The sequence below is a fragment of the Thamnophis elegans genome, chromosome 2, assembly GCF_009769535.1.
Source record: "Thamnophis elegans isolate rThaEle1 chromosome 2, rThaEle1.pri, whole genome shotgun sequence".
NCBI classification, from domain to species: domain Eukaryota; kingdom Metazoa; phylum Chordata; class Lepidosauria; order Squamata; family Colubridae; genus Thamnophis; species Thamnophis elegans.
In genome coordinates, this window is record NC_045542.1 from 54,747,542 (window position 1) to 54,760,464 (window position 12,923).

Genomic DNA, 12,923 nt, shown 5'->3' on the forward strand with positions numbered 1-12,923 from the left:
AATAGTGGAAACTGCCATATAATTGCCATATAGTTAAAGAGTCTATGTATAACCAGGAGCTGGTCTCAAAATAATTTTTTGGGGGGGAGGGGGAGACAAAAAAAAGTGTTTTGGGCACTTGCTATGATATGCTCTACAGTTCCACAGATAGCACCTGATTCAAAGATCTGTACTTTAGGGATGCAAGCTAGGTGTCCTGGGGCTTTACAGCAGAAACACAAACCAAGGTTGTCTGTTTCTTTGATGCAGACAGGGATCTCTTTTCCCATTTGCATGGTTCTTCAGTCTTGAGGTCCAAGGAAGACATAATACAGTAGGGGTAAAAAGTGGTAAATTTCCCCCCTTATTTCCCTCACATCTCAACTCCCACAATCACCCACTGATTGACACATATTAGACAGTTCTTCCATGTCGTTTCAATAATTCATCACTCAGTTCATCAGCAAATACTTATTGAAACTGGTTAGAATAAGATCATTCCATCCCATATTTCTGGCATAGAACTGAAAATACAACATAGATTCATGAAGTCAGCCCTGCTTCAGTTTGTGCATCTCTTCATTTGCTATTGCTATACTGATCAGATTGTGAGATGCAGCTCAATCTTTGCATGACGTTCTGATAATTATCCAGCAAATTTCAGGAGACTCGGAACAAAGGTTACCCTGGAGTGATCTATAGGAAATTCTGTTGATCTTCCATAAGCAATTCTATCTAGGCTTTTCAGTTTCAGCAAATGCCATGAGTGAAGAAATATCGGTTGGACTGAACTTCTTTTGACTGAAATAAGCAATGTCACAAAAATGCCAATTAAACCATGGCATTGTTCAGAATTATTTGTATATTCATTTATTAATGTAATCGTGTTTGGTGCTCTCTGAGCTTGGTTGTTTTCTTGAAGAAGTTTCATTACCCAAACTAGGTAACATCATCAGTGCAGTACCCAAAATGGGTAATGAAACATTTGTAAGAAAACCAAACCAACCAAGCTCAGAGAGCACCAAGGACTTCTCATTTTAACCTTGAGCTACAAATTTTCTTTTATTGGTTGTAATAGTGCTTCAGCAAGTTGTTCTTTAGATAAATGGGTGCCCTGAGAATTCCACACCACAATCCAAGACAAAGTTTGATGTTTCTCTGGACGTGTGGGGAAGCTTTGAAAAATGATGTCAGCCCCTCAAGATAGGCCAAGTGAAGAAACAGATATCACAAGGACTATTAGAATTCTATTGTTGTAGGGCAGTGAATCTTTTTGCCTTGGTTTCCGAAAGCACATGCGTGCAACCCCATAATTTAATGCCCCCCTGCCGCATGCCCCCTGCACATGTGCGTGACCCTGCCCTGAACATGGTTTTCTTGGAGGGCGAAAACAGCTTTCCCCGCTCCCCCAAACGCCCTCCAGAGGCTGAAAACAGCCTGTTTTCTGACTTCTGGTGGGCCTGGTAGATCTGTTTTTTGCCCTTCCCAGGCTCTGGGGGATTTCTAGGAGCCTGGGGAGGACGAAAAATGGTCCAACACACAAACCAGAAGTTTGGGGAGGGACTTCCAGGTTGCCAGTTGGGAGTGCGAAAAACAGTCCAACACGCAAACTGAAAGTCCATTCCCAAACTTCAGGTTTGCATGTTGGGTGGTTTTTCGACCTTTGGAGGCTTCAGGGAAGCCTCCGGAGGGCGAAGAAACAGTTGAAAATCAAGGTCGAAAATCAGCTGGCACATGCATACTGGAGCTGATAGGGCAACACCTCGTATGCCTCAGAAATGGCCCTGCATTTGCCATCACAGTTGTAAGGTATAACAAGAGAATGTCAAAAGCTTGTGTTTCCCACTACTTTGTCTAATAGTAAAGAGAATCAAGGCAGAGTTATTTACCAGTTCTTTCCAAGTTTCTCTTCTTCTTAGGCTAAATATTTAAATAAACATTCTTGCATTCCTCCTTTACGGTTAAACTCCATAAATCTCTATACTCTGGATTGCCTACTCCACTTGAATCAGCTTTACCTGTTAGATCACGTATGAAGGAAATCCTTGTAGTCTCATGATTCTGGGATAGAAGGGGGACTGAAACTAGGATAAACTGCTTCTCAGCGGTAATTGTAATATTTTGGATGAATCTCGGTGTCTTATGTGAGCTGCTGAAAGGCATCAAATTGTGGCAGGATGTATGCGCAATAAATAAATTAAAATATTACAAGAGACAAAGGTGATGTGAAAATACATTTGGGGATATGCAATATGATCAAAGGCAGATCACTGTTCTGAAGGACCATTCTTCAAAGTCAGTTAAAAGGCAAAGAGTTTCAGCAAAACACAAAACTGTTGATTTTCCAACAGTAGTGTAAGGAAACATTTAAAAATATTTATTTTACAAAATGTAACTTCTTATTTATGTGCTGGATTTCATGTTAACCATTCAAAGTGATAACATCATTTTTTTTTTATTTGGAGGAAAAGTGAATCTTGGCACAGCTATCTTTAGGACTGATCCTCTCTCATGCTGATTGGAAGGAAGTCTTATAGGAAGTTCTCTTCAAGGTTTCTAAAAAGAACTGCTCTTCTTCCAAGAAATCATGATCCTATTATAAAAAAACAAAAACAGAAGGAAAATGGCAAAAGAGCTCAAAAGTGAACCAAAAACATGTAACTTTCATGACCGTATCAGAATTTCACTATCCTTCCCATTTCCTTAACTTGGTGTTTCATGCAAAGTTTGAATTAAACTGAGCTCTTTTTCAGATAATAATTTTACTTGAAAGAGAGTTAAATAAAATTAGATGAAATTAAAGTTAAATAGAACAGTATAGTTGCATCACTGGGTTGCATATAAATTTGAAAAAATAAAATAAAAACAGCTGTAAATTATAACCTCAGGACAGATGTTAATGTTCTCAATTCATAGTAGACCAAAAGCTGGACAATGTAATCTTACCCGTTCAGCTGTAATTTTATGCAACACCAATTTGGCACATAAATCTGCTGGATCTGGTCTTGGAAGTCCTTGAGAAGCTCTGATGTTTCCAGGGTTGACTTTAAGTGGAACAGTAACTGGAAGAGGCAAATATGGGAAGAAAAACAAGTTAGATATTGTATATAGTCATCTGTGTCATCCATACAGATATTTGTATAGATCAAAGGGGCTATGGAACAATGAAACAAGTTGTGGAACTCTCTTTTTAGTTTGTTCTTTGATTACTTGTTTAAAAATGTAATGAAGCAACGTTTAACTAAATTTTCCCTATTAGCTTATTGTCAGACACTCCTCTGTATTTTGAGGGTCAGCGTTATGGAGTGCCAGGACCACTTTGTGTGGAAGAAACTGAAATCTGTGCTCCAAGGCCCACTATTTTAAATAATGAATGAATTAGTCCTCTGCCCTTCAGTGAAAATCATTTACATATAAAAGCCCTTGAAAATACATAGAAAGGAATGTTACCCTCTTCCTTTATTTTGGCTATCAAGAATGCCCACCCAAATGGCTGTGCAGGTACTTACATTGCACGTTGGAAATTAATTTGTCAGGAGTTCCCAATAACGGCACCTGAGGCATGTTCTGAAATACCAGTGGGTTGCTTGGAAGTTCCATCCGTAGCTGTTCAAGCTGCCTCCTCTGGTGTGACAAACTGAGCCGCTCCTGGACTCATGGCAAAGGAAGAAAAATGTTGTATCATACCTCCACCATCTCATGCTAAGCAGCCTTTTTAAAAATTTGCTATAATTTCCTAGATTATCAGAACAAACTGATAATTTTCCAATTTAGGAAGAGCTCTGGAACCTGTTTTTGCTTAAGAATGATTTTTTCAGATGTGCAAGCCGTGGTCCATTTTGGAAAGCTGCAGTATGATCAGCATCATCTAGGCTTCTGAAATTTCAAGCCCCTTTTGGTGAGGTTATGATATAGACTGTGAACCAGAAGTTATTAGAAGCAACAGCTCTTTGCGCTGATGAACTATTCACGTTCTAGGCAGTTTAAGAGGCTGGTATCAACTATTAAAACCCATCATAACTTGAGACCAGGTAGCTATGGTGTCTTCTGTTTGTTATTCATCACTTCTAATTTTGGGAGGAAGCCTTCTGATCTCTCTCGGCTTGTCTATCTAAGCCAGTGATGGGCTACCTTTTTGGCGTGGTGTGTCAAAAATTGGCAAAAAATCGAGCATAACTTGCGTTGTGTGTCACTTCGACAAAAACATAATTTTGCGCAATTTATAGTTTAAACTACAAAAATGGCGCTCACAGTTCCCGTTGGCACTCCGCTGTTCCCTGCTGTGGTGCGGTCGTAACCGACAGTCCCAGGAGTAGACTCTCTGTGCCGGCCTGACTGGAGAGAGGCGCGCACTGTTCCCGCGCTCCTCTCCTGCGGGTCCTCCCTCGCCGCGCTGATGACGTGTGTGCGCACGGCACGCACGCCTTACCAGCAGCCCCTGCGCTCAGAAAGGGGTGGCGGTGATACAGTAAGTGAGTGTGGGCGGGGGAGATCACACGTCCCGCCCCCCCCCCCGTTCCTCCAGCACAGATTCTTTCATCCTCGGCGGCCGTGCAGGAGCCGAGGATGAATCGCATGAAATCCTGTGCGTGTCACCCCAAATAGCTACGCGTGTCAGCACTGACACGCGTGTCATAGGTTCGCCATCACTGATCTAAGCATTCAGAGTTCCACAGAACATTATTATGTGATTTACTCGTAATAGTTCATGTACACATTTTTTTAAATAAAAGCTTTTGAAGGTGCTCAACTCCATTCTGATGATAGCACACCTGTATAATCTAGAGACAAATTAATCTGTACAGTAAGAAAAGGATTTTTTAAAAAAAATAGTGTGCCTATGTATCACTTAAATCTAGGCATGCTGTCGCTTACCTTGATTTCATGCAGGCTGCAATTTTACAATTAGCTGATCAGTTTTACTGTTATTTTATTAAATCAATTTATAGAGCTATGCAATTAAAGTGCAACACAAATCAAAACAGCATGAACTATTTTCATTCAAAACAGGATTTTCTGATTTTTGTATTCTGAGGAATATATGTCAATATTTGGATATCCCATACTTTCAAACATTGATTTAATGGTATTTGTAATTCTGTTTTTAAGTATTTGGTCATCTAAAGCAGTGTTTTTCAACCTTTTTTGTGCAAAGGCACACTTTTTTCATGAAAAAAATCACGAGGCACACCACCATTAGAAAATGTTAAAAAAAATTAACTCTGTGCCTATATTGACTATATATAAAGTAATTCTCCCACGGCACACCTTACACTATGTCACGGCACACTAGTGTGCCACGGCACAGTGGTTGAAAAACACTGATCTAAAGGAAGCCTTAATAAAGGTTTCCCTACTTTAAAAATTGCTTCTTTTAGATGACAAGATAAGTAATAACAGAATTAAAAATAAAAAACAAACATTAATAAACAGTAACAATAGTAGTCCCAAAGGTGCTTTTTCAAGAGGCAACAGGACTTCCTTGTTATTCTTTGAAGACATTTCATTTCTCATCCATACAGTCAGAACTGAAGAAGTTTCTTGGATGAGAAATGAAATGTCTTCAAAGAAAAACCAGAAAGTCCAGTTACCTCCTGAAAAAGCACCTTTGGGATAACCATGACCCAAATAACTTGAGAATCTCCATAGACAGTAACTATAGTCCATAGGAACTGAAAAATTCCATAAGTTAGAAGAGATTACCTGATGCAAATGTTCCTCCTGCTGTCTGAGCCATTCCATTTGTTGCTGCAGAGTCTGGAGTCTGGCCTGATGTTCAGATTCCACCTTCTTAGCCTCCGCCAGGGCTTTCTCTCCTTCTTCATACTTGTGAGAGGATTGCTTTAGGGCACAAGGAGGAAGAGCCAGGCTTTGATCTGAGCTATAGTCTTAAACCTGTTTTTGCCTTAGGATTTTGCCTAATATAATGGCATTCATGCAGCATGCTAAATAATGGATTGTTTGTGGTTTAGTGTGTGCTATATAGCCACACAAGAGTTGCTTAACTGAATATGAACCTGTCCCTTACGTATTAGTCTACAAAACTATCTATATCTATCTATATACAGTATGTAAAAACGTGTGTGTGTGTGTGTGTGTGTTCCAGCATAACTTTGGACCGGCTTGAGCAATTTCAACCAAACTTGGTACACAGATGACTTACCCTCTGGAAACAAATACTGTGGGGGTAAGACACTCCTAAAAACCCTCAGGGTGTGTGTTCTTTTAAGATACAGCCTGTTGTGCCTTAAAATGGCTTCTACTGTGTAGCGCAGTACAGTTGCCATGGTAACAGCTTCACAGTACTCCACAAGGGGGCTCCCTCTGGTAAGGGGGGAAATCCAATATTAGAAACTATGTTTGGTCCGGACATTTCCCCCTCTATAAATACCCAGGCAATGCCAGGTTATCTGTTAGTTATTGTTAAAAATAGAGATGGAACGTAAGAAACCAGCAGCAAGTTGTGACTGCCTTTATATTATAGAGCAGTGATGGCAAACCTTTTTCTTACGGCGTGCCAAAATTGTCCGCACGCACCCACTCAATCTCTCCACCCAACTGCGCATGCACGCACGACATCCCCCCCATTCATGCACGTGCGACCTCTCCCCAGGCTCCGGAGGCTTTCCTGAAGTCTGGGGACAGCGAAAACGGCCTCCCTTGGCCCTCCGGAAGTCAGAAACGGATCGTTTCCGAACTTCTGGTTGGGCCATTGGGGTTGTTTTTTGCCCTTCCCAGCCTCCAAAGGCTTTCCTAAAATCTGGGGAGGGTGAAAAACGCCCCCAACGGCCCAACCGGAAGTTTGTTCTCAATTGGCCTGTTGGGGCTGTTTTTCGCCTTCCCCGGCCTCTGGAGGCTTTTCTGAAACCTGGGGAGGGTGAAAACGGCCTCCCCAGGCCTTCCGGAAATGTGAAAAATCAGCTGGCTGGTGCACCGGAGTTTATAGCTGGCATGCCACAAAATATGGCTCCACCTGCTACCTGTGGCACGCCTGCTACAGGTTTGCCATCATGGTTATAGAGCATGTTTTTTCTCTTAATGGTGTGTGATGTGTAGCATATTTATTATGCATCTTCTAGTGCATATTTTTCATGATGAATGTATTTGTAAAAAAAAATCGGCTAATTTGGACTATAACATCTGGTTTAAATGACATCATTTTTGTTCAATAACCCACAGGCTATTAGTGTTAGGTGTCCTTCCTTCACATGCCTGCTTTCAACAAATATCCTAGTTCATTAATTTGAAATTTCCCCACATCTCAAAGGTGTAGTTTAAGGCTTTCTCTTGAGAGGTGATAAAACCTGTAGACGCAGATAGAGCTGGATTTCTCCCTTCCCCTTTCCTAGGAAGCCATATTAAGTAATTATGCTGTTTGTGGAAAGAATGGCCTTGATTACATACTTAAGGTTCTCTTATAAAAGGAACCAGGACAGATTAGTTTATTTTTAAATAAATGACTTCCAGCATTACAACCAAGGGTTACTGTGAGGTTTTTCTCTCTTTTCAAAATAGTTAATTGGGGAAAATCAAAAGTGCAAAATAGCATTGCATTTGGAATCAGTAATTTAAAAGCTTATTCCCTAGCTGTCAGGCCTGGAAGCCATCTTTTGCTTTGGGCCTTCAGGCCTGCCACATTTATTGCTGTGGGAAACTGGGAGGGGGGATTATATGGAGCGGGGTAGCTACTGTATAGTCAAAATAACATTCCTTTCTCAGAGAGTCAAAGACATTGTCCAGAATTGTTAGGAATATATTCTAACGGTTGGGTTGGCAATATATAAATCATGTAACAATGCTGTACCTGTTTCTTTAAATCATACTGTAAAATGTGATTGTTTGCTGTTTTCCTCAATCAGCCATAAGAGGGAGCCAGAATGACTGTTAGCTCTCTGTTTGTTAGATGCTGGACTGATCTGATCTGAGTGTTTTTGGAAGCTGGCTGTTAGAAAGTGCCGTGAATTAAAGGGACAAAGATTGTAGCCCTTTACCTTTGCAAGACTCGTGATGGCCCCTTCTCTCTGAGAGTCAATTTGCAGAGCTCGGTAAATTTTGCAACTGCTAGCAAACTTTGAGTATCGGACTGTTTGTATGATTATGGACTATGTTATTTGCATTATCCCTTAACTGAAAGACACTGATGACTGACTGTCTTATCTGTGTATGACTTGAACTGTTTGATGGACTCTGCTACCTCTATTTCCACGAAAGTAAAAGCCTATTTAAACTGCAGTGTCTCTGTATGCTGGTTTGTGTGTTCTCCAACACAACTCTCACAATGCTTCTCTGAACACACTCACTCTCCCAACGGGGAGCTTACCTAAGAGACATCTTGCCTTGCACCTGGAATGGCGTGACTGGGAGGCATCTCCAGTTGGGACAGTGCCTGATTGGATCGTGTGATGGACATGTGAGTGCTGGGTAGGAACTTGAACTTTCTTTTGGGTGGGAAAGATTTGGAAAGCTTCAGGTTTACTCAGATGTGTCAATATGACATCTCTAATAAAATGGAACTTTGAGGAACTTCAAGCCTCAGAGTCTTCTTTCATTGGGGGTGTTACTTGGAACCCCGATACTAGCTTTCAAAGGAACATATTACAGATTTTTTAAAAGACTGTTTGCTGGCCAAGGGCTTTTTTGGCCTCTATGGTACAGTCCAGCCTTCTTTTATCAGATATGTCCGGAAGTGCCAGAATATGCAATTTCCAGAATGTGTAAGCTAGCTGTTTTTGAGTCATATCAGCTTTTCTAGCTTGAATAGTGGATGTCGAAAGGCAGTTTCTTTACCTTGCTCATGCTATTGATTTCATCTGCCCTCTGCTTGACATGCAAAGCTGCTGCATTAACTCTTTCTTTCTCCAGTCTCAGCTCCTGTTTCTCTTGCTCTAGAAGCTCTCGATCCCTCACCAGCTGCTCTTCCCTTGATCTCAACTCGCTGGATTTGATCTTCAGGTCTGCTTGTTCCTAAGAGGAAGAGGGGGGGTGGGGGAATAGCCTTAGAACTTTGCTATTCTATATTTCTGTTTTATACTGAATTTAATCCACTTACATCATAGTTTTTAAAAAAAGACACTTGAAAAAAGACCTTTTACGCAATCCTTTGTATTTCCGTTTCCATGTCAATACAAATGATAAATGGTTATAATTGCAATCTAATGACTGCTTCAGTGCCAAAATATTCTTCTGGACTCTGTCCAGATTGTCCAATAAAAAGACGGTCCAAAAATTAAAGGGACAAAGATTGTAGCCCTTTACCTTTGCAAGACTCATGATGGCCCCTTCTCTCTGAGAGTCAATTTGCAGAGCTCGGTCAACCTCCCGCTCTGAGCGTTCTTTGCTCAGCCTCTGCTGGATGTGCAGCTCTGACCACTCTGCCGCCACTTTACGGCGCTCCTCAGCACATTTCTGCATGACTGCTTTCTGTTCCTCAAGCAAAGAATTCTGGGAACAAGGAACAGGAGAAGGAGAAGGACCGGGAAATCAGCACCACAAAAAGTGAATCAAAGCAAAAAATCATAGACTCATCTGAAGGCTGAAATGGACATTGGAGATCTTCTAGTCCAACCCCCCTTCCCAAAGCAGAAGTCCTTACTCCATCTTGGACAAATCAGTGTGCAGTTTTCCCGAGAACTCTCAGCGATGGAGCATTACTCCAGGAAGCAAGTTGTTCTATTGACTAATAGTTCCCCTTGTCAGGAAATTTCTCCTCAGTTACAGGTTGGATTTCCCTCTGACTAGCTTTCATCCATTGCTTCTTATCCTGCCTCAGGTGCTTTAGAGAATAAATCAAGCCCCTCTTCCCTGTGACAACTCACCCCATAAGGTTGTTATAGATACTTTAAAAAGGCTGCTACAACTTTACTTGGGTTTAATTTAATTTTCCTCATAGTGAAAAAGTTCTTTTTCTCCTTGAAACAGAATATGAATTCTATTTTAAATCGTCTCTGCTTCTATTATAAATTGTCTCTAAAAGCTGGGAATAGCTAAAATATAAATGGAAGTACAAGGAAACACAGATATTGCTCTTGATTTTTTTGAGCTTCTATACAGAATATGTGCAATATGGTTCCAGATGGATGGATTCTAGTATTATAAAGCATTATTTAAAAAATACCGTGGAATTAGTCAGTTTTTCCATATGCTGTAAAAGCAATTTAAAAAATCAGAAAAGCAGTGAGGAAAATACGGGAGAATAAGTGGATGAGGATATCAGATTCCTCCTTTTAGTAAAATTCAGTAAATAGCATATACCCAGTTGCATTTAGTCCTCATTTTACAACATGCTGATTAATCACACAAACAACAGGAACACTTCTAACCTTTGCCCTCTCTAACTCTTCCCTCTCCATAGTTAGTTGCTGGGTCATGACTCTTCTCTGTTCCTCGAGGGAACGCTGCAAAGATTCCACTTTGGCTTGTTCAGTGGTGACCCTCCAACGTTCCTAAGGAAGAAGAACACACTCATCAGTTCTCCAAAGGCTTAATCCACCTTCAAGCAAGATATCTTGTGAAACAAACAGGAAAGGCAACTATAATTAGGCTAAGCCACCCCAAATCCCAACTGGGATTTCCTTTCGAAGCCCGTCTGTATCGCAGAGGCAGTACTTATCCAAAAGGAAAGTATTTCCTATGTGTCTTAATTAATTGCTAATGGAAACACCATTTAAAACTGCAGGATATACCGATTAAACTCAGCAAGTGCAATTGAGAAAATCTATTTATATGGATGTTAGGAGTCAAAAACAACTTGATGACATGTAGTACTATGTTTTCCTGAAAATAAGACAGGGTCCTATTTTCTTTTGACCCCTGAAATAAGCACTTGGCCTTATTTTTGGGGAGGTCTTATTATTTTTGCGATGCAGGAGGCGGTAACCATGGTCAGTTCATGGCTGCTGCTGTGTTGCAATATTTTCAGGAAGGGCTTATTTTTTGGGGAGGACTTATTTTACCGCATGTGTTCCAAAGCCCAACTGGGTTTATTGTATGGAGAAGTCTTATTTTCAGGGAAACAGAGTAATAACAATAATATAAAACCTTGCCCATTATGTAATACTAAGAAGATAGTTTAGAATAGATTATAAACTCACAGGTGCTTTACTTACAAATGCTCTGTCTGTCAAATGTAACATTAGCTTGCACATTCTGTGAAGATCTGCAAACCCCACTCTTCCCAATACACCACACTTAGCTGTATGGCATCTGTCATTTTCCTACATTGATTTTCCCAGGAAATATTCAGACTTCCTGATGAGGAAGAGTCAGGGGAAGGACTGGGCCTGCCAGTCCTTAGAAAATTCAATTCACCTAACACCATTCTGACTCTTACCTTGAAGGGACAGTGATTGGATATGGCAATCACTCAATATAGAAGTTCATTAAGATCTCTGTCACAGTAAACATTAAAAAAATTTTTAATGCTAAATCTGAGTAGCTCTAAAGTTGCCTTCAATTCTCACATTGCTGCCATCACCGATACCAACCAGGAGCCAGTTTAGCATGAGCTCACCTGTTCCAGAAGGCGGGTTTGCTCGTTTAGTCTGGCCTCCATCTTAGAAATAACCTCTTGTAGCCGGCCTCGTTCATCTTCCATGTCTCTCTGTTGCCAATTCAAACGGTCTTGCAAAACTTTCAGATTGGGACAAAGAAAGAATTAGCATCTTGTAGCCACCAGGGTGGTAGGCAGAACCTTGGGGGGGGGGGGGAGTCAAACTCAAAATCCTCAAATTCTTGAACTAGAGCATCTGCATTGATCGTCAAAAAAGTTATCATGATCATCTATGGAGATAGGATAGAAGAGGCATTTCTAGAGGAGCACTTACCCTCCCCCTCCCCTCCCTAATACTCCTACACTACTCACACATGTGATCCACTAGGGAAGCAGCAGCACACCCGCCCCGGATGGGGGAACAGAATGGAACATTATTAGAAAGGTGGCCTTATCCCTTCATAGGAAGAATGGCTGATCAAGTGGTGGAAAGATGCTTCAATGTCTGGAATAACTTCATAGCTTAAAAGCAAATCCGACACAGGTTTCAACTCGGACTAGACACCATTCTTAAACTACAATCTAATACATGAATTGACACCCCATCTAAAATTTGAGTTCGTCTATGCATTGTATCAATATTTCAGTTTTACAAGGCACTTAAATCAGAGTAGATTATTAGTAATATGAACTGTATTTACAGCACCATCTAATTCCATCTGATGCTCCACTTCTTGCTATTTTTGTATCCTAGATTTAAAACTATTTACAATTAAGTAAATGTAGTGACATATTAAAACACAATATCCTGTATGACACTCAAAAATCCATTTATTTATCAACGATACAGATGGTAAGATTCTTTTATGCTTTTTTCACGTTCTCTTTTGTATTGCAATAACAAAGTTAAACACTCAAAGAGCCATTTGGACCCGTTTCCCACAGAAAAGAAAACACCGGGAGCCACAAAGATCCTAACCAGAAGCCCCCTGTTCAATTATGGAGCTGACCAGAAGTTCAGTTCCCCCACCATAGAGTCTCCTCCTAGCGCGGCATACTTTTTCCTCTACCTGTCACAACCGAAAGTCCTATCAATTGTGGAGACAACTGGAAAACCCTCCCCTTGCCATACAGTCTTCTCCTGGCGCACTGTGCTTCTTCTCCCCCCCCCGAAGCTCCTCTCAAAATTGTGCCGCTGACCAGTGACAGAGCCACAGCAGAGGAAGGAAAGAGCCACGTGGCTCCAGAGCCGCAGTTTGCTGACTCCTGTCCTAGAGCAAGTTATCTTCAGGTTCCAATCATCAAAAGGCACATACGCCTAAGCTGCTTATCTCTTTGGTGAGCTCCCATCTCAAGGCCTTGGTGGGTAGTATGGTGAGTGGCCTCCACCTTACTGGCAAGATCATTCAGGTTGCTGGAGAACTTCTCCATTTGATCTATAACGCCATTCAGAGAC

General features: G+C 41.0%; 1 protein-coding gene across 3 annotated transcripts in view; it reads right to left on the reverse strand.

Annotated features, from left to right (window-relative positions):
- Nucleotides 1–2,418: 2,418 nt before the first annotated feature.
- Nucleotides 2,419–12,923, reverse strand: part of FBF1 (Fas binding factor 1) — a 52,952-nt gene continuing 42,447 nt past the window's right edge. For all 3 annotated transcript variants that reach the window (XM_032210433.1, XM_032210431.1, XM_032210434.1), the window contains exons 22-30: nucleotides 12,784–12,923; nucleotides 11,489–11,607; nucleotides 10,299–10,421; nucleotides 9,235–9,420; nucleotides 8,767–8,943; nucleotides 5,683–5,820; nucleotides 3,489–3,627; nucleotides 2,926–3,041; nucleotides 2,419–2,572 (exon numbers count right to left, since the gene is read on the reverse strand). In XM_032210433.1, coding sequence (XP_032066324.1) covers nucleotides 2,489–2,572; nucleotides 2,926–3,041; nucleotides 3,489–3,627; nucleotides 5,683–5,820; nucleotides 8,767–8,943; nucleotides 9,235–9,420; nucleotides 10,299–10,421; nucleotides 11,489–11,607; nucleotides 12,784–12,923 — 1,222 coding nt within the window. In that variant the 3' untranslated portion in view covers nucleotides 2,419–2,488. The remainder of the gene's footprint in view (nucleotides 2,573–2,925; nucleotides 3,042–3,488; nucleotides 3,628–5,682; nucleotides 5,821–8,766; nucleotides 8,944–9,234; nucleotides 9,421–10,298; nucleotides 10,422–11,488; nucleotides 11,608–12,783) is intronic.